Source organism: Myxine glutinosa, chromosome 7 (genome assembly GCF_964187855.1).
Source record: "Myxine glutinosa chromosome 7, kmMyxGlut1.1, whole genome shotgun sequence".
In the NCBI taxonomy this organism is placed as follows: Eukaryota; Metazoa; Chordata; class Myxini; order Myxiniformes; family Myxinidae; genus Myxine; species Myxine glutinosa.
The window spans coordinates 25,260,358-25,288,161 of NC_136267.1; the positions used below are offsets into that span (position 1 = coordinate 25,260,358).

At 43.0% G+C, this 27,804-nt stretch overlaps 1 protein-coding gene across 3 annotated transcripts in view; it reads right to left on the minus strand.

Annotated features, from left to right (window-relative positions):
* Positions 1 to 22,507, minus strand: part of LOC137416907 (formin-like protein 3) — a 48,605-nt gene extending 26,098 nt beyond the window's left edge. The window contains exons 1-4 of one of the 3 annotated variants that reach the window (XM_078781375.1): positions 22,371 to 22,494; positions 13,730 to 13,967; positions 13,102 to 13,170; positions 3,328 to 3,408 (exon numbers count right to left, since the gene is read on the minus strand). In XM_078781375.1, coding sequence (XP_078637501.1) covers positions 3,328 to 3,408; positions 13,102 to 13,170; positions 13,730 to 13,825 — 246 coding nt within the window. In that variant the 5' untranslated portion in view covers positions 13,826 to 13,967; positions 22,371 to 22,494. Of the gene's footprint in view, positions 1 to 3,327; positions 3,409 to 13,101; positions 13,171 to 13,729; positions 13,968 to 22,370 lie in introns of those variants that run through there. The other 2 variants (XM_078781374.1, XM_078781376.1) reach the window with 2 other exon arrangements.
* Positions 22,508 to 27,804: the final 5,297 nt, after the last annotated feature.

The following is a 27,804-nucleotide window of genomic DNA, read 5'->3' on the forward strand; positions in this document are numbered from 1 at the left end:
CTACAATATAAAAATCACTCATTCAACCAGTTTGAATGGAGAAAAGGAGCCATTCTGATGCTTTGTGCCATTGTGTGTACCGCAATGAGCATGGAAAAAAGAAAGAAAACCAGAGAATTGTCTGAGGACGTCAGACACAAGATTGTAGACAAGCATGGACAGTCTCAAGGCTACAAGCCCATCTCCAGAGACCCTGGCGTTCCTGTGTCCACCGTACACAATGTTATCCGGAGGTTTAAGGCCCATGGCACTGCTTCCGACCTCCCTGGACGTGGCCACAAGAGAAAACTTGATCGAAGATTGCAGCAAAGGATTGTTTGAATGGTGGAGAAAGCCTCTCGATCAACTGCCAAACAGATTCAAGCTGACCTTCAGACACAAGGTACGACAGTTTCAACTCGCACCATCGGTCGCCAACTCAATGAAAGGGGGGTTCTATGGTAGAAGAAGTAGGACCCCACTGCTGAGAGAGAGACATAAGAAAGCCCGACTGGAGTTTGCCAAAATACACCTGAACAAGCCAAAATCCTTCTGTGGACAGACGAGACCAAATTAGAGCTTTTAGGTAAAGCACATCATCTCTATATTTACAGAAAACAAAATTAAGCCTTCAAAGAAAAGAACACCTTCCCTACAGTCAAACATGGAGGAGGTTCAGTGATGTTTTGGGGTTGCTGTGCTGCCTCAGGCACTGGGTGCCTTGAATGTGTACATGGCATCATGAAATCAGGAGATTACAAAGGCATTTTGGAGCGCAATGTTCAGCCCAGTGTCAGAAAGCTGGGTCTCCATCGAATGTCATGGGTCTTGCAGTAAGACAATGACCCCCAAACACTTCAAAAATCACCCAGGAATGGTTTAAGACAAAACACTGGACTGTTCTGAAGTGGCCAGCAATGAGTCCAGATCTAAATACCATTGAACACCTGTGGGGAGATCTGAAAACAGCAGTTGGGAGAAGGTACCCTTCAAATCTTGGAGAACTGGAGCAGTTTGCACAAGAAGAGTGGGCCAAACTGCCAGTCGAGAGGTGTAGGAAGCTCATTCATGGCTATAGGAAGCGCTTGACCGCAGTGATTTTGTCCATAGTATGTGCTACGAAATATTAAGTCTCGGGTGTCAATAATTTTGTCAATGCCATTTCTTTTTATCTTCTGATTTAAAAGGATATATTAATTTCTGAATCAAAAACAAAGGTTCTGCAATATTAACAGTGTCATAAAGAATTGTGGAGACCAAATACTTTTGTCAATTTCAACTTATTTTTAGAGAATATTGTGAGTTATTTAGTGCAAGGGTGCGAATATTTTTGGCAACAACTGTATTTAAAAGGTTTGCGATTAAAAAGAGTTGTCTGCTGTTGGATTTTTTGTGAACAAGGACTTCCCAACTACAATGATTTATGAACTTTGAAAATATTGTTGCGGATATGGGATTTGGCCTCCATCCATATCCGCTTGTAAATATTCCCCTATTTCCCCAATACTCCCCAACTATCCCCAATCCCCCATTCCCTAGTCCCATTGTCTGTAAACAACACTCTGTAGCCCCGACCTTCCCCTTTTTCCCCCATTAAATGTCGTGCCCAGGTCCACCGCATCTCACGTAGACAACTATAGGACATCTTGCTAGTTATTCTTAGTCTATGTCAGTTAAGGACTCGTTCCCATTAATTCTGACTCTTCGTTGCACCAGAATGTGATTGTATGGCACCGTTAGAAAGTTTAGGACCTCCCAATACCTCCCCGCAGCCCTTCCTCGTGGTACAACAACAACTACAACAACAGCGGCGGCGGCGCGGGGAGTGTGCGTCCTCACTCCGGCTTGGTTAGCCGCCATTGAACATGTGCTCCGACGGGGTTACCATGCAGGGGCTCGCTGTCAGCTCCTCGTCAAGGGCGGAGCCCGGTAACCCCCGCACCCAATGGAAGCGGCGGACCGATTCCATCTGGGGCGGAGCTAACGAGCCGAGGGCGTGTCACTCCCCGCTGGACATGCGCAGGAAGAGGGAGGTGACGTCAGATGCGCCTCAGATTGGAGAGAAAAGGACGCCACCTCCAGCGCGACGATACCTCCCCGCATCTCTGGACCGGACCGGGTCGATTCTGCCCCTGAGCCAAGGTGCACCTTGAGCTATCGACTGCCTGCCCTTCCTTGCCATCAATCCCTGTGTAAGTCAGTCTTGTCCCGTTTGTCTGTGGTCTGTCAGGAATAAGATAAGACTGTGTCTAAGTGCCCATCTTGCTGTGCTTTACCTCTTGCCGTGTAATCTACCCGTTTCTGCATCACCAATATTATATCCTCCTCCGGAGGTCTTGAGAACTGTACCCCTTGTGTCGTTGCATTAATCCCAGCCGTTGTGTCCTTTCCTTCATTGATTTAGCATAGCGCGATTTGGCCAACGTTCGAGTGGAATCGGGCGGGATAGGGTTCTAATCGGGGAGTACCTGTGCGGACGCGGTAATACCAAACCGCTCGGTAAACTAACATCTAAAACCGCGTCTGTAACAATATGTTTAGCTGGCTGTTCTGTATACTTGCAGTTTAATATTTGAGTGATGAAACGAAAGAAGTGAAGTTCCTGTTCTAGAATCTGAAAGATGAATTATTCATGATAATTTCATCACAATCAGTGTTCTAACTTTTGTTTATAATCTTGGCGAATGTGAGATCTTTTGGGCCGCCACAAATGCTTTGTCTACACCCTCTCAAGGCTGTCTTTGTACAATCTTTCACAGCCAAGGAGGTATCAAACGTGGGGCCTTGTGGCTCAGAAGACATTCAAATATATCATCTGGTGTGTCGCTGCCACAATTTAGCTGCAGTAATGAGGGATCTCCAGATTAACCAAGCTTCCTCATCCCAAGTCAAACCAATGAATGCAGAAGTGGGATCAAGGTGGCTTTCCATCTGTGGTGCCGTCTCAGATGTTAGCTGCTTTATAAGCGTGTCTTACCCGCAGACGGCATGGCAGATTAGCTTTAAATTTGCGAACTTAGGCTATTTCACCCAAACTACTTCGAATTGTGTTCATCAGCAACCTTTTTCTGGGTAAGCGATAAAATAAATGGCATTAAGAGGTTTGGTTAAACTTTTTTCCCCTATGAACATTTCTGCATCTCATCTGACAGCCATCGTGCCCAAAATAATTAAATAATTCTGCAAAACAAAAACACACTTTTAAATTGATCTTTGTTGGCTATCGATTTGCGCAATAAGGATTTTAATTTGACAATGCAAATCTGTGTCACCTGTACTTTACAACTAACACATTCCCAAGAAATGCCCACAAAAACTCCACTTATGCCAAAGAGCTCGAGTTCTTACCAGGTCGAGGCTCTGGAGCTTGAAGCCATACACAGCACCTCTTTTACTGCCATTCATGTAGTTCCCAAAGGCAAGCACCAGCTGGAAACAGATTTTAGCGTTTCAGGCACTCATAAATGGATGACCAATCAGTCATGGGTACAGGTATGTGTAATTGGCCCTTCACGTACAAATACAATACACAAAGGGAGAAAAAAAATGAACCACGTCAATTTTTTAACATTTTTACAAAAACTATTTTACCATGCATTAAAAAAAACACAAACACCAAAACATGCAGAAATAACTGTTCAAATCAATATGGAACAGCTTGTCGCTTAGCTTTCTTTAAATAATCCAGTCTTTTCGTCAAACTTTCACAAAGCTTATTGCACCAAGAAATGTCAATATTGTCCCATTCATGTTTGACAGCTTCACAAACTTGATCAGAATTAACCTTCCAATAAGTTTGTGCTGAATACAGGCCCAAAGATTCTCCATGGGGTTCAAATCCAGACTCTGACCAGGCCGGAACATAAGTCTCAGGGACCTTTTCTCCAACCAGTTTTTGGTGGCTTTTACAGTATTTGCAGGGGAATTATGTTGTTGAAAAATGACTTCTTTGCTTTTCTCTGCAGGAAATCACTTTTGGAGGCTGGGAAATAATCCTTTCTCTAATATTTTCTAGTATTCCTTGGCAGTAATTTACTGGTCACACCTTATCACCTCACAAACACCAGTAGACGAAAATGCACCCCAGACAATGATTCCACCTCCTCCATGCTTCACAGTTGTTGAAATGAACCCAGGGTTGAATCTCTCACCAGATCTGTGAATGCAAAGCTGAAATCCTGAGTCATCACTCCAAAAAACTCTCCTAAATCAGTCTGAATCACAGTTCCCATGTTCAGCCAAAAAGTGCAATCTGTCCTGAATGGTTTTCTTTTTTTATATAATAGAGGATTCTTAGCGCATCTTCTTGAGGAAAAAACAGCAACAGTCAACCTCTTGTGATTGTCCTTCAGGAAACAGTCTTGTTTACAGCAGTTCTGAACTCCTCTGACAGTTTCCGTGGGTTTTTCTTTCTTTCCTGGAGAACTAAGAATTTCAGTCACCATCATTACTTGTTGTGGCTCTCGGCCTGCCAGATCCCTTCTTCCTTGCAGTAGAACCAGTTTTCTGGAACTGTACACCTATTTTCTTTGTGGTACAACAACAACAGGTGTATTAAGGCCATTTTCCCTGCTAGAGCGGGGGTTAGCCTTGCGGTCCCCATGACAATCTTCTCCATAATGTTCTTTATGATAATAATCTCAATAATAATAATAATAATCTTCTTTATGGTAGGCAGAGAGAAAAATATGGATGTTCTCCTTCTTCAGGACAAGCCTGGTGTTGGCTTAGCGGTTAGGTTGCCGGCTGGGGATCTTGGGATCCTGAGTTCGAATCCCGGTCGATCGCTGAATTAACGCCAGGGGGGTTGACTCAGCCTGTCATCCTTCCGAGGTCGGCAAATTGAGTACCAGCTTGCTGGGATGAATGATCCCGGTGTGTACCCCGATTTAGAATAGGTACACCGTATCCCTGTGCATCGTAAGAGGCGACTCAGGGTTGGTGTCAGGAAGGGCATCGGGCCATAAAAACATTGCCTCAAACAGGGAACCATGATTGTCATGGGGCCCGCAAGGCTAACCCCCGCTATAGCGGGGAAAAATGGCCTTAAAACGATCATTCATTTTCCTTCTTGAGGAGCTTGTGGATTTCAGAATAAGTCTTGCTTGCTTGACAAAGTAGTGCGGGAGCCCAGAAACATTTGTTTCACATCTCGAGTACAAAAGGTTTGAGGCCTGGAATATATGCATCTATGATAGGAGACCCCAAAAAGGCAATTCTTAAGTTCTGCAATTCTGCACAGCAACCAGGGGGCGCCACCAAAGACCCCTAAATGTGACTCTTAATTCACAATTTGAGTACATCTTTCAAACTTGTCTTAAAATGTTCTCTATAGGAGTGGAAATCAGAATTCCCAATTCTTAAGTTTTCAATTTGTGTATTAGGTCGCTTAAGAACGACCTAATTAATGCTAATTAACGCTAATTAGCATTTTTAATTCACAATTTGAGTACATCCATGAAACATATGGCAATGTATTCCTTAGGTCATCCTAAATCAAGATCAGTCATTCTTAAGTATCCATTTCATGTATTAACCCACTTAAGAACGCAAAATGTACTCATTGACCCCGTCCCTGGCAAGGTGAGTGTTAATTCACAATTTGAGTACATCTTTCAAATTGGTCCCAAACTGTTCAGTAGATCATCGTGAATCAAGAACAGCAATTCATATGTGTCCATTTCATGCATCAACCCACTTAAGAATGCAGTCAGTATTGTAACGGAATTTGGGTTGTCACTGGCTGCTATCCCCCCTCCACTCCCTGGCTGGCCCTCCCTTATATGCAAGGGAGGGGCTGGAGTGCTGACCTGAGGGCAGGCCCCAAGTAGACACCCACACCAGTGCTGAGCATGCACACACCTGTCTGGCTGGCCGGATCGAGGGTGTTCAGTTTTGGTTAAGGAAGGAGTTTTGGCCTCCCAGCCAATGGGGAGGCTTCTTCCCTAACTTGAGCCAAATACACCCTAAACAGGAAGTGCCTCTCTACAGAAATGACTGTCCTGCAGTGAATAACTGGGACCAATATACAACATTGTTTGGGGAATAATAACCAGTGACTTAAAGGGAAATATTAACACATTATCAATCCAGGTTTGTGACACTATCTTGAGGGACGAACTTTCTGGGACACCCTGTAGAGGGAGTTGTCGGTTTATCATAGGACCTAATCATGGGGAATCTCCTGCTCTTTCCCTCCATAGATTCTCTGAATCGGCTGCAGAATGTCTGATGTTGCCTGCAATGCCTAGATCACTGCTTAGGTAAGTCAACAAATAGGGTTAGGGTTTGGGGTTAGGTGGCAAAACCCCGGCAGAGGTTGTAGAAGGTGACGACTCCTTGGATGGACATAAATGTGGGGCATTGCTATGGTGAACATCACTGGCGGCTTTAACAGGTGGCGTTTGGGATGAGATGGCGGTAAAGTTCTTGTAACAAGAAACATGGTAACCCTAACCCTAACCCTAACCCAACCCTAACCCTAACCCTAACCCAACCCTAACCCTAACCCAACCCTAACCCTAACCCAACAAACAATACTATGCTGTAGGCCTAATAAGCATTCGGGGCCGATACAGAATTATGTAGCCCTAGGCCTAGGTGGCGCGCAGGAAATGTCCAGGCAGATGAGGGTATCCAAAGTTCTGTATGCATACCGATTTCAGGTTCGAACCACAGCTGAGTAGAAAATAATGACTTATTGCCTCAAAATTTGAAATAACTTCTTTTGGATTTCACTGACCAAAACTGACTGACTCGCCATGCTCACTGACCACCCGCTGTGATTTTATTTTTCAGACAATGATTTGAAACATGCAACCATGGAATCGGCCACCAATACTACGCCTACTGTCCAGCCTACTGTCCAGCCTACTGTCCAGCCTACTGTTTCATCATTGGAACGCAGATGTATTCTTCACATCCAACGCAGTGCAGACAAGAAAGCTCGTCCAGACGTTCTACCTTTCAAGGATACGCAATGGGAAGCAGTAGAAACAGCAGCAGCTAATAGACGGCAAAAGCAACATTTCCAGGACTCTGTCTATTGTGGTGTAGTTCAGAGATTGCCTACGTCTCCTGCTGAAATGGATGGTTACCATGTTTCTTGTTACAAGAACTTTACCGCCATCTCATCCCAAACGCCGCCTGTTAAAGCCGCCAGTGATGTTCACCGTAGCAATGCCCCACATTTACGTCCATCCAAGGAGTCGGCACCTTCTACATCATCTGCCGGGATTTTGCCACCTGTTTGTCTATTCTGTGAGAAAAAGATAAAACGACTCAAAGGTGGAAGCGTCGAACTGTTGGGAAGATGTGAAACCATTGAAGCCGGTGTATCGATCCAAAATGCAGCAAAGACATTAAATGACAGTAAGGTTATTCCAAAAGTAGTTGATACGGATTTAATTGCCAAGGAGGCCCACTACCATCATTCATGTAAAAGTGCGTATTTGTTGTCAGCCAATCGAGTTTCCCAAAAGGACACACGTGAAACAGAAACGCCTTCTGAGACCAGTGTGTTGGACATTTTTGCATACATTGAGCAATCTAATAATAGACAACAGACCTGAACTTCTTAATTCTGTATATGAACGTTATCTTGATATTTGTTCGGCATCCGCAGAAACGCCCAGGGGAAGCGCCTTCAGCCTCTCTAGGACATTGATGAGTCACTTCAAAGCGCGCATAAAGATACAGAGTTCACTTGGGAAAAGGCTTGGAAACATCTTATATAATGCAGAAACCGCAGATGATGCAATTCGTGTTGTATATGATTACACATCTACTGATGAGAGAACAATCGCCAAAGCAGCATTGCTTTTGCGCAACCAGTTGCTCAAGGTTGAAAAGGTCGACCTTCCTGAATGTCCGACATTGGAGGATTTAAGAAACGGGGACTCGTCACCCCCAAAACTTGTAGTAGATTTTTTCAATATTTTGTACGGAGGGCTAAAACCAGAGCGATATACAGAGTCAGTAAAGCGCCGCGCAAATTCGTCTAGTCAGGATGCCTTGTTCATTGTACAACGGGGTCGCGCAAAACCTGCAAAACATGTAGCTCTTGGTATGAGTGTTAAGTCGGTCACTGGCAGTAAAAAAATGGTTCAAGTCCTGAACAGGTTTGGTCACTGTTTAAGCTACAACACATTGGAAGAAGTTGAAACTGCCACAGCTGAATCCATTCAAGAACAGAAGCTTGCTTGTCCAAAAGGAACAGTCGTAGGTAAACCAGTCGGATTAGCCTTCGACAATTTCGATGAGATGACTCAAACCATGTCTGGAGCCAATTCGCTGCACGATACCATGGGTATTCTGTACCAAAATGTGCCAGCACCTGATGAAGAACGTGAAGCATCTGCTGTCATGGCAGTTTCAACCTCAACTAGTGCTCGGCAAGTAAAGACAGGCAAAAGGAAGAGAACCCTTGAGAGTACAGATACTGCACTCCAGCCATATAGGAAGATACCAAAGATGACGAAGTTCAGTTACAAAAACACTGCAGTCTACAGCCTTCCAGATGTTAGCAACAAGGCTCGCCACCTGGACCTCGTGTGGATGATGAGCCATGCCATTGGCAATGATGTATTGCCTATTATGTGGGTTGGGTTTAATGCAAGCATTTGCAGTGACCACCTTCCAAAACAAGAGGTTCTATATCTGCCAAACTTACGCCAGCCTATCACCAGCCTAGAGGTCGTGCAGGAGACTCTCCTCATCACGCAGAGGTGTGCTAATGAGACGGGACAGAAATACGGAATAGTCAGTTATGATCTGGGCGCAGCCAAGCCGGCACTTCAAATACAAGTGACTGAGAAACCGAAATTTGATAACATTTTCATAATGTTAGGCCCATTCCACATCGAAATGGCTTTCTTCAAGGCTATTGGGAAACTCCTGTCCAACTCTGGAGGACCAGAAATGCTGACTGAATCTGAGGTACTTGCAACCGGATCCTTAAACGGATTTTTGACGGGGAAACATTTCAACAGGTGCAAGAGATTGCACCCCATACTAGCCCTTGCTCTTGAGATGCTACACTTCTCATCCTTCTTAGACTCTTACCCACACAGAGAAGAAACAGAAGCATTGATAAGCAGCATTCAACTGACCACGTGGGAGCAGCTTCAGTCTGCTCTAGACTCGGACGTCTTCAAAGCATGCACAGCCGCGTATGAAGCATATACCCAAGTGACAAGATCTGGAGGCCATGGTGCAACCGCCCAGTTTTGGAGAATGTATATAGATTACATTCATAAATACCACGAGCTCGAACGGGCGATTCGAACGAATGATATCGATCTCTATACATACTCACTGACCGGACTCATTGGACTGTTCTTTGCTACAAACCATGTAAATTACAGTCGGTGGCTGACAAAGTTCCAACTCGATTTGATGAACATGGAAGACAGCCATCCTGGCCTACGTCAAATACTGGAAGCAGGCGTCTTTACTGTACGACGAACAGAACATCCATTCAGTAGATGCCCGGTCGACTTGACTCTAGAACAGACGATTAACGCGGATGCAGCTTCGAGAAGAACTGGATTCACTTCTTCAACGAATAATTATGCGGCACGACTTCGCTGGATGCTTACGAAATCCACTAGAGCTTCATTCGTTAGTCTACTCCACGAAATGGCTGGGCTGATAGTCAAAGAAGACACAACTGCTGAACTGAGACCTGCACGAATAAAACGTGACGATAGAGATGTGAAAACCATGGTGAAACAAATCCAGGATAGTTGCAATCCGTTTGGGAACGAAACAGATGCAGATACCATGTTGTACAACATCCATACAGGAAGGGCAACTAGTGAAACAGTCCGCGAAAGTTTACTGAATGTGCCAGCAAGTGGAAGGACATTACACCAGGCATTCATCACAGCATGCGAGGCCGATGACAGTAGGTTTGAACAACCCATAAAGAAAGCTCCTCTCAAAACATTCGTAGACGAATGTGCCAGAAATAGACGAACACCGGATAAGAAAGTGGCAGTTCTGAAGTGTACTCGTGATTTGATGGGCCGCCTAATAATCCTTGCATCAAAGCGTGATGTTGACCTGCAGCATATATTCCAATATCCCCTTACACCAGTACCACTCACGATGTGCAATCCTGATGAGAGCATGGTCAAGACAGATAAAAGTAAGTTGCTTAACTTACTGGAGAGCAAGGAGATCAAAGGAGACGGACCTCAACAGATCAATGCATACGTAGTAGATGGACAATATCTTCTGCACACCCTACCTCCAAACTTACCACCCACATATGGAGGTCTAGCGAGGAGCATACTCTACCAAGTATTGTCATTGTCCAAAGTCCGGGTACACGTAGCCTTTGATGATTACCCTCAACCATCACTGAAGGATGCAGAAAGAGCCAGACGGGGGACAACAGCCGAGGACAGCAGATCCTACATTATTACTGGTCCAGCACAAAGAAGGCCCAACGATATCAGCAAAGCGCTAACGTCCAGGTCATTCAAACGGGAACTTCCTGATTTTCTTGCAAGAGAATGGCAGGATCAAGCATACGCTCATATACTTGGGACCTGTGATGTCTTCCTAGATGTTCCGTCAGGCCAGTGCTTCCATTTCCACGTAAGCGAAGGAGAGGTCAAGCGAGATACCGTAGACATGCTCAGTAACAACCATGAAGAAGCGGATACCAAGATCTGCATGCATGCAAAGGCAGCAGACACCTCGAATGGAAATGTAGTAATACGCGCCTCAGACACGGACATAGCTGTTATTCTGCTCTATCATTGTGAGAAATTCAGCAGCCACATCTGGATGGATGTCGGTACTACATCCAAGCGTAATCGGAGGCTCATTGACCTAACAGCGATATCCAAGTCACTGGGACCACAACTGTGCAGTTCCCTCCCTGCCTTCCATGCCTTTACCGGCTCGGATTACACCGCAGCATTTGTAAGAAAGGGCAAGGTTCAGCCCTTTAATAAGCTGGAAAAGATGCCCGATGTACAGCAAGCTTTCAAAGCTTTGTCAACAGATGGACTGCCAAGCGAGAAATGCAAGGACACACTCTTGAAATTCACTGCTATAATGTATGGAGCCAAAGAGAAGTCGAAGGAAACGTTAAACGCCTACAGGTTCAAGACCTTTGAAAGAATTTACAAGCCCAAGTTAAGAGGAAAGAACCCACTTGAAAAGCTGAAGGGAGCTGATGCCAGTAGTATTCCTCCATGCGAAAGAGAGGTTGCTGCCCACATAAAGCGTGTATCGCTTGTTTCAAGAATGTGGGCCAATGCTGACCAGCCAATCATCCAGCAACACCCATCAGAGGATGACGGATGGGAACTAGTGGGAGATCAATATAAACCCATCTGGTTTGAGGGAGACCAACTTCCGGAGTCGCTCGTTCCAGATGATGAAGAATTAGCTGATGCTGACGATGATGAGGTCCTAGCGCAGTCATCTTCTGATGAAGAGGACGTTGAAGGAGATGGTGATGATGGTGATGTGTAGGTTTACAATCGACCAAACCTGTTCATACGATTATATTCAGTACGGTACATATCCAAAGCATCCTGACAGGGAATTTGTAATGTTTTTGAAATTTTAAGCAAAATAATGTTAGGAATGTTGGATAAAACAACATATATACAATCATGTTGATGTTTGAGATAAATTCAATAATTTTTCGTTGATATAGTTAGTTGAGTTTTTACATACATTAAAATTTGTTTTTAGTTCAGGGTAATTAGCTTAAACATGTTAAATAGTTTATAAGCGATAGTCAGAGATAAAACAGCAATATCGCTAATAGAGTAAAAGTTAGACATTAGGTATTAATTTTTATAAAATTAACATTAAAAATTGTTTTTTGTTCCGAGATTTGAGATTTAATTGTTGATGGGCGGTAGAACCAGGACGCCAATTTACTACATGACTTACTATGATCTGATTTTGAAGCATAATTCATGCATACTAAGTACATTTTTGTGTAGTTTATAAAAAAATAAAACATTGTGTTTGTATACAATCTATGTTTCTCCTTTTGTCAGTGTGCATTCTTAAGTGGGTTAATACATGAAATGGATACTTAAGAATGACTGATCTTGATTTAGGATGACCTAAGGAATACATTGCCATATGTTTCATGGATGTACTCAAATTGTGAATTAAAAATGCTAATTAGCGTTAATTAGCATTAATTAGGTCGTTCTTAAGCGACCTAATACACAAATTGAAAACTTAAGAATTGGGAATTCTGATTTCCACTCCTATAGAGAACATTTTAAGACAAGTTTGAAAGATGTACTCAAATTGTGAATTAAGAGTCACATTTAGGGGTCTTTGGTGGCGCCCCCTGGTTGCTGTGCAGAATTGCAGAACTTAAGAATTGCCTTTTTGGGGTCTCCTATCATAGATGCATATATTCCAGGCCTCAAACCTTTTGTACTCGAGATGTGAAACAAATGTTTCTGGGCTCCCGCACTAAAGACAAGCAATTTGATTTTTAATATCCCCATCAGCATGGAACTTCTTTCTTTGGAGGCATTTCCACATTGAAACACAAAAACATGACCTACACTAACAAGTCATAAATTAGAGCAATTTAGGCACTACATTTGCACTAAACAGTCAAAAAACATGGTACCACCGTAAAAATGCATTGTGCATCTTTAAAAGTATAAAAGTATACTTCCAACAGCAAAATATATTTTTGAATTTTTTGGTGACGTAGAACAACTCAAAACAGTCTTATCTTCCTTTCTTGGTGTGTAAAATTTTGATATGTTTTGTCTTACCTGAGATATTAGCCTTTAAAGATGAAAGGCAAAAAATTCGGAAATTTCGTAATTATTATTATTTTTTGAAAACAAACTTCTTAAAACAATTTCTTTCATGAAAAAATTGCTGTAACCACATGGAACATGAATATTGTAACATGCTATTGTTACATGAATAATCCATTTAAACTGGAATATGTACTACGCATCGATGGCTCCAAATAAAAAAACCAAAAAAAAAACAGCTTGGCTCATTTATTTTTGCCCACTTGATGATGGATTGATGTGGATCGCCACTCACCACTACCATGCGTGATTTCTAAAGTTTCAGCAGATACTTGACACAGAAACAATCACTTACTTCAAGAATCTTCTTCATCTTCTCGGAAGACTTTATGGATCTTGATGCAGCAATGAGTGCGTCAATGTTCTAGGGAAAGAGCAAAACAAAAGACAATACAGGAATAACCCACACCATACATTATATCTGGTGCAAATCCAACACTACTGAGCATTTTATAGCAGTTATGCAAAGCAACTGAATAATGTGGGCAGAAGATTCATTTTGACTCGCCAAAAAGGACGGCATTAAATTATTATTACAGACAGTCCATTTGTTTTCAGAAGCTTCGTACAATACGGGTTCCTTTATATTTGTTATATGGGTTCTCTTTCAAGGAACTTCAACATGGGAGGAGGCCTTCACACCAATCACGCCTCCACAATGGTTGCCAACCGATAGTTGTTTGTTCCGTGCTCTATCCTTTTTAAATGTTGGGCATCAAGAAAAGAAGCAGCAAGTACCATTTCTGAGTCTTTGGTATAACTCCACCTGCGTCAGGTTTCAACCACCAACGTCAAACCACCAACCTCAGTGGATTAGAGCAGACACCGTAACTATTACACCACAGAGTCTTGTTTCTTTCATCATTCACACAAGAGGGTGCATTTCACAAGACAGCGAGTAAATAAATAGATGAAGCATGTACCGGGGAGAACTGGGTGAACATATCAGTAAAGTTCCCCAAAAGGGACAGGATGTCGAGGCGTTGTTTCAAGCGCTTCACACGTCCAAACAGCAGCATGAAATGGTCCTCCGGACAAAGGCTTGAACCGTCGAGAAGTGCAGCGGACTCGGCATCACGAAGAGTGCGCGTTTCAGAATCTGTCGGCACGAACCTTGACAAGCACTCCACGAAATCCAGAGACAAGGTCGGTAAGTTAAACCTAGCAACAAAAAAGTAATCATGTTAGCCGACTGTGCAATTAACTGCCTGACAAAAAGAGGACCAGCAATCTAGTACCAACATGCAGAGAGGGGATATACGTTTGGTAACTAAAGAGGAATTAAACTCTTGGAGCATCATCTCAAAATGTTGGAGAAGTTCATTTATAAAAGGCTGAGGGAAACAGTAGAAATTGATGAAAAACAGTTTGGATTTATGCCTTTAAAGGGAGCTTTTGATCAGGTTTGATCTGGATCGATTTGATTCAGTAAAGATCTTGCCATCTTTATCACTAGACAATGCCAAGAGAAACCACTTGAGGGAAATAAGGAGGGTACTACATATTTGTAGATTATAGAGGAAGCCCTTTGATAGAATCACCTGTGAACCTCTCTACCCCCCCCCCCCCCCCCACTGTCCTCTCTACCCCTCCCCCCCACTCTGCTCTCTACCTCACCCCCACTCTCCTCTCTACCTCACCCCCACTCTCTTCTCCAACCACCCCCCCTTCCACTCTCCTCTCTACTCCCACTCTCCCCCCACCTCACTCTGCTCTCATCGCACACAGGGGAGAGGGGGAGAGCATCGCACACACTGGAGAGGGGGAGAGCATCGCACACACTGGAGAGGGGGAGAGCATCGCACACACTGGAGAGGGGGAGAGCATCGCACACACTGGAGAGGGGGAGAGCATCGCACACACTGGTGAGGGGGAGAGCATCGCACACACTGGAGAGGGGGAGAGGATTGCACACACGGGAGAGGGAGGGCGGGAGGATTGCATACAGGGGAGAGGGGGAGAGCATCGCACACAGTGGAGAGGGGGAGAGGATTGCACACAGGGGAGAGGAGGGAGGGTAGGAGGAAGTGTGACCCTTCTACCTTGACCTGATTGAATCGACTTGACTTGAGAGGGGTGGTAGGGGGGAGGGGAAGAACCCACCTTGACTGACTTACTTCTGTTCATTTTTATGCCTCAGCCCCCGAAGGTGGCCAGAGGCATTATGTTTTCGGGTTGTCCTTCTGTCCGTCCATACTGGCTAAACCTCGTTTTTCTCAGCAACCACATAGCCGATTGAGACAAAACTTTCAGGGTAGGAGCGACACCCATACAGAATATTGGTATGATAATTGGGTTGTCATAGGTCACTTTGATGGCAGCTGTCTTTGATTAAACGCAAATAATGAATTTTTTTTTCTCAAAAACCACTGAATGGAAGCATTTGAAACTTGGCACATTGTCAAATACTCCCAACGAGGAATAAAAGCATGATAATGAACACATCATCGGATAAGTGCCTTCGTTGAGATCTCGCGAGATCTTGGAGACGGCGGCAGGGATTTTCGAAGCTCCACACGGTCTCCACGTTTTTCGAAGTTAAGTCTGTTCACAATTGTATTTTGTCGAAACTGTATTTATCTTTCGGTGTGTGAAGTTATTGTGTGCAACTTTGGTTGTTTCTCGGTGTTTATCTTTCATAAATTGATCGTCTGTTTGCCGTGTCGCGAGCAAGGCCTTTGCCGCGTCGCGAACGATTTGAAATCGAAGTTAAGTGATTGTTCCCATTTGTATTTTCGTTAAAACTGTATTTATTTATGGTGTTGTACGTATATTGTGTCCCGACGAAGATTTTTCGGTGCAAATCTTTCATACCTGTATTGAAAATCGTGTTAATTCGTGTCGTGTCTTGAGGCCTTGTACAGTGTGCACTGTACAACCTTGAGGCTTTGTTTCTCTCAGCGGTCCGTCGTTTGTGATCCAATAACTTTCGTTCTCTGTATTCCCAGTCTTTTCACCCATAGCCTACTTCCTTGTGTAAATCTCAACTCAAAAAACAAAAACAAAAAAAAACAAAACAAACATTTCCTTCTCTGTTCTCATTCGTTTATTCATTCTTATTCGTTCGTTCGTTCTTCGACCACGTGTTTCTCCCCCATTTCCCCAGATAGTTTTCACTCATTAACCTTCAATGTTTACACTTTCCCCTCAAGTTATGTATTCCGTCATATTTTATAACACCTTTTTCTTCTTCTTCTTTAAAAGGCTGCTTTCGACTTGCTCACCAAATCAATTCATCCCAAAAAAAATGTCCATCTCCTATAGTGCCTTTTTTCTACATTCCCTAAACTCTCCTGCACTCCATCCTCCATCCAGCGTCCTTAAACTTATTTTTAACTCGAAGGTCACAAGAAACTCATTTTGCAATAAATGTTCGTTTCCCATAAATCGTACACTTTCAAAAATCCAATCTCACCCCTCCCCTCCAAATCTTCCCCATAACCCCTCCCCTCCAAATCTTCCCCATCACCTCTCCCCTCCAAATCTTCCCCATCACCCATCCCTTTCAAATCTCCCCCCTTGCCCCCTCCCTCCTAAACGACCCCCTCACCGCCAAGACGCCCCCTCGCCCCTCCCCTCCTAGACTCCTGCCTCACCCCTCCCCTCCAAATCTCCCCCATATCCCATCCCTTTCAAATCCCTCCCCTTGTCCCTTCCCTCCCAAACTCCCCCCTCACCCCTCCCCTTCAAATCTCCCCACCCTCATTGCTTCTCAATTTCCCCCCTCTCACTCCCCCTCCTCAAAGCGTCCTCCCCGCTTCTTCCCCCTTCAAACTCTCACCTCCATCTCCCCCAACCTTCTGCCTCGCTCTTCCCCCTCCTCAAATAACACCTCATTGTGGCTCACCCAATCACCATCAAACCTTTTGTCCGCCCCATCCTTCCCTTTCTCCGAGCTATTCTGAAATCTCTGACACACCTTCAACAGCTCTCCCTACCTCTTCCACCTCTTCCACATCTTACCCTACCCCTCCTCCCCCCTGTTCTGTATCTGATGCTCCCCCTTCCTCTTCATTAACGGTATGGACCTCAAACATCCGGGGCCTTCGTTCAAACTTAACTGATCTCTCCATAGAGGTTGCTTCTGTCAAACCAGACGTGATCTGCTTAACAGAAACTTTCCTCCTTTATGATGTCTCTGATTCCATAGTATCTCTCCCGGGCTACTCCCTCCTCCGGTATGATAGACCTGAGCCTCGTCCTGGAGGCGGGGTTGCTATCTTTATCAAAAACTCTCTTCCTCACTCGCCCTGCACTGCACTCTCTCCACCTCACCCCCAGGAATACCTCTGGCTACGGCTTCCCCCTTCGCTCCCACCTCTTGTTCATATGTGTGTTGTACCGTCCACCAAACAGTGATGACTCCATCTACATCTCGCTGTCTGATGATATGCTCACCACCACAAAACAGCTCACCACCACGTAATTCAAAACACCTCACCACCAAGTAATTCAAAACACCTCACCACCAAGTAATTCAAAACACCTCACCACCATGTAATTCAAAACACCTCACCACCAAGTAATTCAAAACACCTCACCACCAAGTAATTCAAAACACCTCACCACCAAGTAATTCAAAACACCTCACCACCACGTAATTCAAAACACCTCACCCCCATGTCATTCAAAACACCTCACCAACACATAATTCAAAACACCTCACCACCACGTAATTCAACACCTCACCACCAAGTAATTCAAAACACCTCACCACCACGTAATTCAAAACACCTCACCACCAAGTAATTCAAAACACCTCACCACCAAGTAATTCAAAACACCTCACCACCAAGTACTTCAAAACACCTCACCACCACGTAATTAAAAACACCTCACCACCAAGTAATTCAAAACACCTCACCACCAAGTAATTCAAAACACCTCACCACCAAGTAATTCAAAACACCTCACCACCAAGTAATTCAAAACACCTCACCACCAAGTAATTCAAAACACCTCACCACCACGTAATTAAAAACACCTCACCACCAAGTAATTCAAAACACCCTGACCCCCACGTAATTCAAAACACCTCACCACCACATAATTCAAAACACCGCACCACCAAGTAATTCAAAACACCTCACCACCAAGTAATTCAAAACACCTCACCACCACGTAATTCAAAACACCTCACCACCAAGTAATTCAAAACACCTCACCACCACGTAATTCAAAACACCTCACCACCAAGTAATTTAAAACACCTCACCACCAAGTAATTCAAAACACCTCACCACCACGTAATTCAAAACACCTCACCACCACGTAATTTAAAACACCTCACCACCACGTAATTCAAAACACCTCACCACCACGTAATTCAAAACACCTCACCACCACGTAATTTAAAACACCTCACCACCACGTAATACAAAACACCTCACCACCAAGTAATTTAAAACACCTCACCACCAAGTAATTCAAAACACACCACCATGTAATTCAAAACACCTCACCACCACGTAATTCAAAACACCTCACCACCACGTACTTTAAAACACCTCACCACCACTTAATTTAAAACACCTCACAACCACGTAATTCAAAACACACCACCACGTCATTTAAAACACCTCACCACCACGTAATTCAAAACACCTCACCACCACGTAATTTAAAACACCTCACCACCACGTAATACAAAACACCTCACCACAAAGTAATTCAAAACACCTCACCACCAAGTAATTCAAAACACACCACCACGTAATTTAAAACACCTCACCACCAAGTAATTCAAAACACACCACCACGTAATTCAAAACACACCACCACGTAATTCAAAACACCTCACCACCACGTAATTTAAAACACCTCACCACCACGTAATACAAAACACCTCACCACAAAGTAATTCAAAACACCTCACCACCAAGTAATTCAAAACACACCACCACGTAATTTAAAACACCTCACCACCAAGTAATTCAAAACACACCACCACGTAATTCAAAACACACCACCACGTAATTCAAAACACCTCACCACCACGTAATTTAAAACACCTCACCACCACGTAATACAAAACACCTCACCACCAAGTAATTTAAAACACCTCACCACCAAGTAATTCAAAACATACCACCAAGTAATTCAAAACACCTCACCACCACGTAATTTAAAACACCTCACCACCACGTAATTTAAAACACCTCACCACCACGTAATTCAAAACAGCTCACCACCACGTAATTCAAAACACCTCACCACCAAGTAATTCAAAACACCTCACCACCAAGTAATTCAAAACACCTCACCACCACGTAATTCAAAACACCCCACCACCAAGTAATTCAAAACACCTCACCACCAAGTAATTCAAAACACCTCACCACCATGTAATTCAAAACACCTCACCCCCATGTCATTCAAAACACCTCACCAACACATAATTCAAAACACCTCACCACCAAGTAATTCAAAACACCTCACCACCACGTAATTCAAAACACCTCACCACCAAGTAATTCAAAACACCTCACCACCAAGTAATTCAAAACACCTCACCACCAAGTAATTCAAAACACCCCACCACCACGAAATTGAAAACACCTCACAGCCATAAAACACGTAATAAAAACACCTCACCACCACGAAATTTAAAATCCCTCACCACCACGAAATTGAAAACACCTCACCACCACGAAATTGAAAACACCTCACAGCCATAAAACACGTAATAAAAACACCTCACTCCCACGAAATTAAAAACACCTCACCACCACATCATTTAAAAACACATCACAGCCATAAAACACGTAATAAAAACACCTCATCACCGCATAATTCAAAACACCTCACCACCACGTGATTCAAAACACCTCACCACCAAGTAATTCAAAACACCTCACCACCACGTAATTCAAAACACCTCACCCCCATGTCAGTCAAAACACCTCACCAACAGGTAATTCAAAACACCTCACCACCACGTAATTCAAAACACCTCACCACCAAGTAATTCAAAACACCTCACCCCCACGTAATTCAAAACACCTCACCACCACGTAATTCAAAACACCTCACCACCACGTAATAAAAACACCTCACTCCCACGAAATTAAAAACACCTCACCACCACATCATTTAAAAACACCTCACAGCCATAAAACACGTAATAAAAACACCTCATCACCGCATAATTCAAAACACCTCACCACCACATAATTCAAAACACCTCACCACCACATAATTCAAAACACCTCACCACCACGTGATTCAAAACCACCACAACGTTATTAAAAACACTTCACAACCACGGAAACAAAAGTTTGAGGGAGTCGTTAAGTGACAACACAGACACTGCCCAGATGTGTAGATATATAGATAAACGACTGTACCCGAGTTGCCGTTTTGTCATGGTGTAAACCAATCATAATTCAAACAATTATTTTTCACAAATGTATTTGTAATATACGTGTGATCACATTTTATAAACAATTGAAGTTGAAAATTGAAGTTGAAAAAAAAAATACCCGAAAAAATTCAAAAAAAAAAAAAAAATTGGAAAATTTTTCTTAAAAAATACCCCTAGGACATACCGACGGGAGAGATATGTGCATACCAGAAGTTTGGTACGATTTCACAAAAGTTTGAGAAAGTAGTTCAGTGACAACACAAGACAAGACAAGACAACACAACACAACACAGACACTGCACAGATATATATATATAGATATGTGTGTGTGTGTGTGGATATATACAGTATATACATAAGTTCAAAACACACGTGGTCACAAGTGTGCCGCACTGACCGGGTCCTCAGTCGAGGTCCTCAGCATCATCCCGTTTCGGCCCTTCAACCTCGATACGGTCAGCTAAGGTGGGCCAGCAGGGGCACATACACATCCACATGCAGCAACTGCACCTGGATGCGCCCCACCCCCAGCCAGTGCGAACAACAACAACACCTCCACATCCAGAATCCACAGCACCAAACAAACATGGTGGAACACTCAAACACTCACCTTTATACCCTTCACCACTCACCAACAAAACACACCAGATCATTCATACACACACATACACACACATACACACACATACACACACATAAACACACATACACACACATACACAAATACATAAAGAACACCAACCAAAGAACCACCTGCACTTACATCATACACCACTCAACACACAAAAACACACTCATGCAAAAATTAATTCATGCAAAAACACACACCCTTACCCACTCACTCATATACACAAAATAAGAAGTAATAATGGTAACAAAAAACAAACAAACAAAAAAACACACACACACACACACACACACACACACACACACACACACAACCAACCTACACCGTTCGACGTGCCTCCATAAACGTAAAAATACCCTGAGGACATACCGACGGGAGAGATATGTGCATACCAGAAGTTTGGTACGATTTCACAAAAGTTTGAGAAAGTAGTTCAGTGACAACACAACATAAGGTGTCGGGTGGAGAGGATCGAATTGAGTAGGAAGGGGAGAAAAATAAAAAAAAACTACCACAGCATTTTGCAGCGCCATGCAATACCCTCTGGTATATGCCTAGTTGGTCAGGGGTTCATCCTACAGCAAGATAATGACCCTAAACACACCTCCAGGCTATGTCAAAACTACCTTCGAGGAAAAGAACAAGACGGTAGGCTTCAAATCATGGAATGGCCAGCACAGTCTCCAGACTTAAAGCCCATCGAGCTGGTTTGGGATGAACTTGACAGAAGGGTGAAAGCAAAGCAACCTACAAGTGCAACACATTTGTGGGAACTTCTGCAACAGTGTTGGGAAGAACTTCCCGAACAATACTTGATTTCCATTGTAGAAAGAATGCCACGAGTGTGTTCGGCGGTTATATCTGCAAAAGGTGGCTACTTTGCCGAGTCAAAAAATTAAATTAAACTTTGTTAAACAAAATGATTCTATGATTTCTTTTTTTATCTCCAATTGTTTATTTGTCCGTCAGTCCGTGAAGCCTCAGAATGTGTCTCTCGATGACTTACTGTTTGAAAGTTGCACACTCGCTACACGCAAGTCTATTAATTATGAAACATTGCAACGCACCTTTTAAACCTTTAGACCCTCTAGACTGCTGTAAACCCTGGGACATTTGAAGGCCATTTAGACCTTTTAGTTAGACATTTACATCCTTTAGACCCCTATAGACCTTCAGACCTCTTAAGACCCGATTGACCCCCAAGATGCTTTCAGACCCCTCAGACCCCTTTTACCTTTAGACACCTTTAGACACATTTGGACTCCTCTTCACCTGAGAAGTTTTATACAATTTAGTTTCGACCCTAGATCATTTCGACCTTTACACCCCTGAAGTCCCTTGACTCAATATTTAGATTACTTGGTGTTGGACCGTTGACCATTTTAACCTTTTAAACCTCCAACCACTTAGATCTTTTCACACACTTTAGACCTGAAGACCATCTTGAACCTTTTCGACGCATCCTAAACAAACATCGATAGTCTTCTTGCTAAACACAGGCGATACTTTTTTCAGAAAGCCGAGTCGAGGGATCTTCCTAAGACCGAAACTGCATAAACAACAAAATAATTACCTTTCTTACAGGTTGTGGTGGTTCGTGGTCATTGGTCGACTCCACATCTTGATTCGCGACCCTTCAGCTCCACGTAAAGCGCCTCTTGATGATGTGAACAGTCGCGTGTGCTTGGTGATTGCCCTTCGTGTATCGATAAGAGAATATAGATTAATCAGGATTAGAAGATGCGCTTTCTCCACTCCAACCGTCAATCAAAACGACGTTTATGACGTTGGACTCATGCACGTAGCCATGGCAACGTGTACGCATCTTCAAGATGTTGTTTCGTGCAATGTCTGTTTTGTTTATAAAATGTAATATCACGAATATTACAAATACATTTCTGCAAAATAATTGTTTGTATTACGATTGGCGTAAACCATGACAAAACAGCAACTCAGGTGCAGTCATCCATCTATATATCTACATATCTGGGCAGAGTCTGTGTTGTCACTCAACTACTCCCTGAAACTTTTGTTTCCTTGGTGTTGAAATGTTTTTTTATGAAAGGATCGAAATCTCGATGAAAATCGGAGCCCAGCTGATGATCCGGGAAGTTGGAAAACCAGTCAATTGCTCCATGATAATGCCCATGGTTTTGGAATGAGATGGTAATAATTTTATTAAGGGTAATAACTTAAGGTCATAACTTTTTATATAAAATGGCTTTGACAAGTACTTCCAAGTACATAATATACAATCTTGGACAAAAATATTGACACCCTTGCACTGTTTTCAAATAATGAACCATTTTCCCTGAAAATAAGTTGAGATTCAGAAAAGTATTTGGTCTCCACAATTCCTTATTTCACTGTTAACATTACAGAACCTTTGTTTTTGATTCAGAATTTAATATATCCTTTTAAATCAGAAAATAACAAGACCAAAAGTCTAACCGCAGCGTAGCCAGGCTTGTAAAATATGATAAACCACAAACACACATGATTAGCATTATTTACAGTCGCTAATGCTGTTTATAACACTAGGGCATGCCCGTACTATATCTATATCTAAAATTATATCCCCCCCCTCTATTTACATGAAATGGTTTGGTCCAAAGCGAACGGCTTGCGAGTACGGTGACAATCCCCCCCCTCTATTTACATGAAATGGTTTGGTCCAAAGCGAACGGCTTGCGAGTACGGTGACAATCCCCCCCCTCTATTTACATGAAATGGTTTGGTCCAAAGCGAACGGCTTGCGAGTACGGTGACAATCCCCCCCCTCTATTTACATGAAATGGTTTGGTCCAAAGCGAACGGCTTGCGGAGTTTGGTAAAGAAATCGCCATAGCATGCACAAACGCGCAGGAAAGCGAAAGAATCGCAAATTAGTTTTAATTAGTTTTAAAACATCGTTTAACGCCAACATAGCGGCAACATAGTTTGCCAACGTGAAATAAATGAATACGCTCTCAAATGTGCCGTCCGAGGCAGAGTCTGTTCGGCACGTTCGGCACACGTGATAGCTCGCTGCTCTCTGATTGGTTGAATCGTTTTTTGGACATAGCTCGGTAACTACTTCTCCGATTAATATGAAACCTTGAAAAGGCACATCCTCGGGTCCCCAGCAATATACCTGGCAAGTTTAAAGTATATCGGACCCGTGGTTGTCGAGAAACAGCGGTCACAGACAAACATACAAACATACACACAGAGATTACTGGCATTATCGATAGATTAAAGAAAGAAATTTGGAGGAATCCAGACATCCATGAGGTAAGTTTTACTTACAGAACTGAGCGGAGATCTACTGTAATCTATATACCCCACAAGGGTTGGAGGTGTGCTTATTAGTCCCCTTCCGGTGTACACCGAAGGGGACGAAAGGTTTGCACGCCGTCCCTCCGTCTGTCAGTCCGTCAGTCCATCACGCAAAGAACAGTTTTCCGGACTTGTTTTTCTAAACGCTTAATGCTAATGATTTCAAACTTGGCACATGGTTTCCTCATGATAAGTTACAGATCAAGTTCGAACTTCACGAAGTTTCGATCATTTTTAACAACGTTATGACACTTTGAACTTTGGTAATTCTGATAATTCTGATGATCCTTAACTGAGTGCCATTTTAAGTTTTAATTTCCTTTAAAAACCAATTTCTCTGCAATAATTGGACCGATTGAGATAAAATTTTCACCATCTGATGGACTCGGTCTGTAGAATATTTTAATGGTAATTATGACGTCACAGATCACGTGGTTCGGTCGCCATATTGTTTTTCATGAAAACACGAAAACCCCTTTTTCTCTGCAACGGCTGAACAGATCGAGTCCAAACTTTGCAGGCAGAATCGCATACCCATGACGAACAAAAAAGTCAGCGAGCATGACGTCATGCTTCAAATGGTTTCAGAGTTATGACGTTTTTAAGCATGAACCTTTAAAACCGAGCTCCTCCCTCATTTTTGATCCAATCGAGGGGAAACTTAACAGATCTGTTCAGCACTAAAATGTCCTTTTGGAATTTGCGATAGGGCACGTGGTTTGGCAGATATCATTAATTAAACGAAAATATTTTTAAAAATGGATATCTCTTGTTTATTCTGGAGTTCTCTTCAAGCCGCACCGTGCATCCTCAGCCTCGTCTCGCGAACGTCAACATCGCGACACAGCGCGCGCTTTAGGTGGGACAAGTGAAAGTGAAAGTGAAAAACCACTTTTCGCACTTGTGTTAGTGTTGAAAAACCACTTTTCGCACTGGTGTTGGTGAAGGAAACCACTTTTGCACTTGTATTAGTGTGGAAAACCACTTTTCGCACTTGTGTTAGTGTTGAAAAACCACTTTTCGCACTTGTGTTAGTGTTGAAAAACCACTTTTCACACATGTGTTAGTGAAGGAAACCACTTTTCGCACTTGTGTTGGTGCAGGAAACCACTTTTGCACTTGTATTAGTGTGGAAAAACCACTTTTCGCACTTGTGTTAGTGTTGAAAAACCACTTTTTGCACTGGTGTTGGTGAAGGAAACCACTTTTCGCACTTGTGTTAGTGTTGAAAAACCACTTTTCGCACTTGTGTTAGTGTTGAAAACGCACTTTTCGCACATTTGTTAGTGAAGGAAACCACTTTTCACACTTGTGTTGGTGTTGAAAACCCACTTTTCGCACATGTGTTGGTGAAGGAAACCACTTTTCGCACTTGTGTTGGTGCAGGAAACCACTTTTGCACTTGTATTAGTGTGGAAAAACCACTTTTCGCATTTGTGTTAGTGTTGAAAAACCACTTTTCGCACGGGTGTTGGTGAAGGAAACCACTTTTCGCACTTGTGTTAGTGTTGAAAACCCACTTTTCGCACATGTGTTAGTAAAGGAAACCACTTTTCGCACTTGTGTTAGTGTTGAAAAACCACTTTTCGCACTTGTGTTAGTGTTGAAAAACCACTTTTCGCACTTGTGTTGGTGCAGGAAACCACTTTTGCACTTGTATTAGTGTGGAAAAACCACTTTTCGCATTTGTGTTAGTGTTGAAAAACCACTTTTCGCACGGGTGTTGGTGAAGGAAACCACTTTTCGCACTTGTGTTAGTGTTGAAAACCCACTTTTCGCACATGTGTTAGTGAAGGAAACCACTTTTGCACTTGTATTAGTGTGGAAAAACCACTTTTCGCACTTGTGTTAGTGTTGAAAAACCACTTTTCGCACTGGTGTTGGTGAAGGAAACCACTTTTCGCACTTGTGTTAGTGTTGAAAAACCACTTTTCGCACTTGTGTTAGTGTTGAAAACCACCTTTTCGCACATGTGTTAGTGAAGGAAACCACTTTTCGCACTTGTGTTAGTGTTGAAAAACCACTTTTCGCACTTGTGTTAGTGTTGAAAAACCACTTTTCGCACTTGTGTTAGTGTTGAAAAACCACTTTTCGCACTTGTGTTGGTGCAGGAAACCACTTTTGCACTTGTATTAGTGTGGAAAAAACCACTTTTCGCACTTGTGATAGTGTTGAAAACCCACTTTTCGCACATGTGTTAGTGAAGGAAACCACTTTTCGCACTTGTGTTGGTGCAGGAAACCACTTTTGCACTTGTATTAGTGTGGAAAAAACACTTTTTGCACTTGTGATAGTGTTGAAAAACCACTTTTCGCACTTGTGTTAGTGTTGAAAAACCACTTTTTGCACTTGTGTTGGTGCAGGAAACCACTTTTGCACTTGTATTAGTGTGGAAAAACCACTTTTCGCACTTGTGTTAGTGAAGGAAACCACTTTTCGCACTTGTGTTGGTGCAGGAAACCACTTTTGCACTTGTATTAGTGTTGAAAACCCACTTTTCGCACATGTGTTAGTGAAGGAAACCACTTTTCGCACTTGTGTTGGTGCAGGAAACCACTTTTGCACTTGTATTAGTGTGGAAAAACCACTTTTCACACTGGTGTTGGTGAAGAAAACCACTTTTCGCACTTGTGTTAGTGTTGAAAACCCACTTTTCGCACATGTGTTAGTGAAGGAAACCACTTTTCGCACTTGTTGTTAGTGTTGAAAACCCACTTTTCGCACATGTGTTAGTGAAGGAAACCACTTTTCGCACTTGTGTTAGTGTTGAACACCCACTTTTCGCACATGTGTTAGTGAAGGACACCACTTTTCGCACTTGTGTTAGTGTTGAAAACCCACTTTTCGCACTTGTGTTGGTGCAGGAAACCACTTTTGCACTTGTATTAGTGTGGAAAAAAACCACTTTTCGCACTTGTGTTAGTGTTGAAAAACCACTTTTCGCACTGGTGTTGGTGAAGGAAACCCACTTTTCGCACTTGTGTTAGCATTGAAAAACCACGTTTCGCACTTGTGTTCGTGAAGGAAACCACTTTTCGCACTTGTGTTCGTGTTGAAAATCCACTTACCCCACTTGTGTTGGTGTAGGAAACCACTTTTCGCACTTGTGTTGGTGTTTAAAAACCACGTTTCGCACTTGTGTTAGTGTTGAAAACCCACTTTTCGGCAAGTGTTAGTGAAGGAAACCACTTTTCGCACTTGTGTTAGTGTTGAAAACCCACTTTTCGCACATGTGTTAGTGAAGGAAACCACTTTTCGCACTTGTATTAGTGTTGAAAAACCACTTTTCGCACTGGTGTTGGTGTTGAAAAACCACTTTTCGCACTTGTGTTAGTGTTGAAAAACCACTTTTCGCACTGGTGCTGGTGAAGGAAACCACTTTTCGCACTTGTGTTGAAAACCCACTTTTCGCACGTGTTAGTGAAGGAAACCACTTTTCGCACTTGTGTTAGTGTTGAAAACCCACTTTTCGCAAATGTGTTAGTGAAGGAAACCACTTTTCGCACTTGTGTTAGTGTTGAAAAACCACTTTTCGCACTTTTGTTAGTGAAGGAAACCACTTTTCACACTTGTGTTAGTGTTGAAAAACCACTTTTCGCACTTGTGTTAGTGTTGAAAAACCACTTTTCGCACTGGTGTTAGTGTTGAAAACCCACTTTTCGCACTTGGGTTCGTGTTGAAAACCCACT